The following is a 4,372-nucleotide window of genomic DNA, read 5'->3' as shown; positions in this document are numbered from 1 at the left end:
CCAAAGGATGCCTAACTGGTTTTAGCACACCGAGACCTCCAGTGCCCCCCAACCAAGATTCAGGATGAAGCACAATACTCGTACCATATGAAAACTCTTTGATCCTAGTTGAATCCAAGTGCACCTCTTTTTTAGATGAAATCCAAGTGTAACTCTTTGCATGAACACAACTGGCCGAAGCATGGTCTGTAATAGGTATACCATCCTTTTCGAAAAAAATAGGTATACCATGTTTGTAGTCGTGGGGTTGTTTGCTTCTTTGCGTGGTTAATATAGTCATGGTAAGTGGTATCCGTGTCGGTACTATCATTTTCTCCTCGACAGTTATTCTTTTGTCGGGATGCTCTAGAGACGGAATTATGTGCGTGTATGAAAGGTTTATCTTTGTCCCTCCAAGGAAGTGAATCTCTAATTATCATTGAGATTGACTCTCTAGTTGTTATGAAGTTGGTCCAGTCGCGTGACCTCGACAGATCGATCTACGCTTCCATTGTAAAGAAAATTACGTACTTGATGTGACTTCATGAAAGTTGTATTACTCATGTTAGTTATAGTAAGAGCAAGGCTAGTGATTGCCTAGCAAATTTTGCCAGATGGCAAAACCATGGCTTGGTTTTTAGTCCTCCTGATGTAGTTGAGTTAGCTCCAACAGATGTTAATAACATTGTAATTGAGTAATACAAAGTTTTCATCCTTTCTAAAAAAATTATAAAGTTTTCATCCAGAAAAAAAGGTGATATCTGTGTTCTTGCTGGTCCAAATCCGCATGATCTCGCAAAAGACGGCAGTTTAGGTTGATCATACGCTCCTGCACACAAGCTGTGAACGTCGGCGATCCATTTCCCATCGGATGTGAGCGGTTGCATATTTAAGCGGTGCATTATCAATAATCATCAAGCACCAGTGGTCTAGTGGTAGAATAGTACCCTGCCACGGTACAGACCCGGGTTCGATTCCCGGCTGGTGCAATTTTCATTTTTTTTGTTGAATCGTCCTCTTGTGCACGTCGATGCCGATTGGCCACTGCCCTATTACGCATCGAGCTTCACACAGAAACCATATGAGCTGCAAAACTGAATTTTGAATCCCCATTTACAAGCATCCTCCTCTTACAGCAGGCAGAGTAAGCACGTGATCAATTATTTCGGTAGATAATCATCTCGGCGAGCGCGACTAGAATCTAAATCTAGAACTCGTCGACGGTGATGGCGCCCCTGATGACCTCGTAAGCCTCGCGGCTGCGCGACTTCTTGATGCCTACGGCGAAGTAGACCTTTGCGGCGTGGGCCTTGACGGCGGTGACCCTGGCCCAGACGAGCACCTTGGCTTTGAGGCCCTCCACCCCCGTCAGGCTGCCCTTGTCCAGCGTGCCGGCCACCGTGGTGTCGAACCGCAGCTCGGAGCCGTCCCTGTAGCCGACCTCGCAGACCGCCGGGATGTGCACCGTCAGCCGCCGCGTCTCCGGCTCGAACTCGTAGTTGGTGGCCTCCCGCGGGAACAGCCCCGCCGGCAGGTCGTGTTCCTGGAGCAGCTCCGCCAGCGGCTTCTGCATCTTACCCTTGAGCTTGTTCACCAGCCATTTTGCTCCGTCCCCGACGCTGGTTGAGAGCGACTGCACCACCGATCGATCAGACAAGAAGATCGCGTCAGCAGCAAAAGGAGCACATCGAATAATCAATCTTAATATCACATGCCAATCCAACCGGGATCGATCTAAAACACGAAGGAAAACATGCTAGCTAGCACGAGAACCGAACAATACCATGACCAAACAATAATCGAAGGAAATATGCTGCGAGAAAACGAACAGAGCAGAAGATTGATGAGACGCTGTCTCATGCACGGACCTCGATATCGTCACCGGCGGACGACATCTCTTTGTTGGCCCTCTGCCCCAGCCAGTAGGAGCCCATCTTGTTCATGATCTCATCCATGTCTCTCCCAGCAAGCAAGCGCTTATCCCTCTTTCTCTCTCTGTACTCTGCTCCCTCCTATGATATTTTCCCTTGCTTTGTTTCTTGGTCTTTTGGGATACGATGCCAAGCAGGAGGAGGGAATTGTGGGGAGCCTCGTCGTTGGCCAGGACAGGATCAAAGCGAGAGGAGGAGAAAGAAAGTGCGATCCATTCCCGCGTGAAAGAGACGGGTCTCGTATGGCTTGGTCGTTGAGACGGCTGCGCGTGTTGAAAAACGCCGGCTGTTGATGGCATGGGTGACTTAGGAGGTTGGGTCAGCTCGCATTCCAGAAACCTCCGGGATGGCGGTAAGGAAACGGTTGTATGCGGTACTAATGGATCCTCAACCTGTATGGAAGAGTGTTTGGGAGCGATGCGTGCCTAGAGTGAATAGCAAAAAAACTACTCCCTCTGTTTCATATTACTTGTCGCTAATTTAATACAATTTTATACTAAATTAGTGTCAAGTAATATGAAACGAAGGAAGTATTATAATTGAGATTATAGGGTTTATTTTTTGAAATAAAAGGCAGAGAATCTCTACCTTATCCATGTCAAAAAGGCGAAAGCCTGTATTACAAAAGTCAATTACATGAGAAACTATTTAGGTATACATGACATGGTGTAGGATATGAGTACGCACCTCCTCCGCACAACCTTTCTCAAGTAGTGGAATAGAAGATTTATCCATATTAACTCTCTCGCCAAAAGCTTGACATTACATGCTAGCTGCAACATCGGGAAAATATCTGGTACTCCCACCCCTAGGGTGCTCCTAGTGCTCCAAAACTCTGTAGCACATTTCTAAATGTTTGAAAAAATCTGGAAAAAAAATCCAGCACATTGACGCAACATCAAAGTATGTTGTCAAAAAATTTGATATCAAAATTCAAAACATAGCTTGAGAAACATAAATGACAAATTCGACAGTAAATAGTACGCAACTTAAGCTGGGCTTTAGATTAGGCCCATTATCACATTGATGTCTATTTTGTCATTTTTGTATCACGAGCAATGTTTCGAATTTTGATTTGATTTTTTTAACAACATACATTGATGTTGTGTCAATGTGCTGGATTTTTTTCAGAATTTTTCGAACACTTTAAAATGTGCTACCGAGTTTGGAGTACCGGGAGCACGAGAGTACTAGATATTTTCCCCTGCAGCATCATTTGCCTTAAAGAATAAAATGCAATCATTGGCAGACATAAGTGGTTACGACGGACTATGGGAGCAAGTCGAGTGCGTGCAACATCGTCACTATCACCTCTCCCCTTAAGAAGGCAAGGCAACCCTTTAGCAGCAAGTAAAAAACAAATGCGATGAGATAGGATCACCCTGTCACATACCCCTAGTTGGCTTAAACTTTTCCATTTTTCCTCCATTGAACAACACTTGAAAGGACACCGACGAGACACATCTCATCACCCCATGTACCCAAGATTTGCTCAAACCCAATCCAAGTATAATTTTTTTCCTCCAAAATTTTCCACTCCACATGGTCATAGACTGTCATCATGTTAAGCTTCAAAGCACAACACATCTTCTTTTCTTCCCTCTTAACTTTCATGAAGTGCAAACATTCATATGCAGTAGTTACATTGTTAGTTATGAGCATGTCTAGGACAAAAGCAGTTTGTTGGAAAGAAATGATCATCGAAAGGATGAGCTTCGACCGGTTAGCTAGCACTTTAGAGACAATTTTATACATCACATTGCAAAGCCGATGGAGGGTATAAAAGTGTCGTTTTTGATACCTTAGGGGTGGTAACAATGAACATTTTATTTAACTCCTCCAGAGACTCCTCTCCATCAAGAATCTGCAATACAGTTCCAGTTACCTCCTCACGACAAAGTTCCCATTTTTCTAAAAGAAATGAGCCGGCAGACCATCTGGCTCCGACGCGTTGGTTGGGAACATATGAAACAAAACATGTTTGACTTTGAGTTCAGTATTAGGCACCACACAAAGCTTAGTTTATCTCGGCTATAACTTTACAAGGCACATGTGAGAGAACCTCATAAATTCCAATAGTTCCTTTAGACGCATATACATATTTTTATAGAAACTTTGTAGTCACAGATCCAAGCTCCTGCTGATCCTCACTAAACGAGCCATTCGGCCGAGCTAGCCTATCAATTTGGTTCTTCTTCCTCCGAGAGTTGGCCTTCTTACGAAGGATTTATTGTTGTCCCCTTCCGCCAACCACTGAATATGAGCAAGTTGCTGCCACTTCTTTTTTTAGGCAAACCACATTTTCTTTTATAGGTGTGCATAGAAGCCACATTTTTTTGGAGCGGTGGATTTTCTTTTGAGAATCTGGAGCGGTGGATAAAAGTCACATAACACGTCGAAAATTGCTTTTGGAGCTCGGCCTCCATGGTGGACAGTTTTTGAAACATTCAAAACTCAACAAA

At 44.3% G+C, this 4,372-nt stretch overlaps 1 protein-coding gene and 1 non-coding gene across 2 annotated transcripts; one reads left to right on the top strand and one right to left on the bottom strand.

Annotated features, from left to right (window-relative positions):
• The first annotated feature begins 897 nt into the window (after window positions 1-897).
• On the top strand, window positions 898-968 carry TRNAG-GCC (transfer RNA glycine (anticodon GCC)). The gene has a single exon. It is a non-coding gene; the product is annotated as a tRNA-Gly (tRNA).
• A 93-nt stretch (window positions 969-1,061) lies between these two features.
• On the bottom strand, window positions 1,062-2,159 carry LOC123099988 (uncharacterized protein At5g01610). Its single transcript, XM_044521993.1, has 2 exons — window positions 1,848-2,159; window positions 1,062-1,612 (listed from the first exon to the last, which is right to left on the bottom strand). Exons 1-2 carry the CDS (start codon window positions 1,932-1,934, stop codon window positions 1,187-1,189), a joined length of 513 nt encoding a protein of 170 aa, XP_044377928.1. The 5' UTR covers window positions 1,935-2,159; the 3' UTR covers window positions 1,062-1,186.
• Between the last annotated feature and the right edge of the window lie 2,213 nt (window positions 2,160-4,372).

This window comes from Triticum aestivum, chromosome 4D (assembly GCF_018294505.1).
Source record: "Triticum aestivum cultivar Chinese Spring chromosome 4D, IWGSC CS RefSeq v2.1, whole genome shotgun sequence".
NCBI lineage: Eukaryota > Viridiplantae > Streptophyta > Magnoliopsida > Poales > Poaceae > Triticum > Triticum aestivum.
The sequence above is the reverse complement of the archived record's forward strand: the minus strand, read 5'-3'. Positions and strand labels throughout refer to the sequence as shown.

Excerpts from the sequence above, each read along its gene's own strand:
- LOC123099988 (XM_044521993.1), bottom strand. The coding sequence starts at position 1,934 with ATGGATGAGATCATGAACAAGATGGGCTCCTACTGGCTGGGGCAGAGG. Across the intron at positions 1,613-1,847 it reads CCGCCGGTGACGATATCGAG|TCGCTCTCAACCAGCGTCGG; the intron begins GTCCGTGCATGA and ends TCGGTGGTGCAG.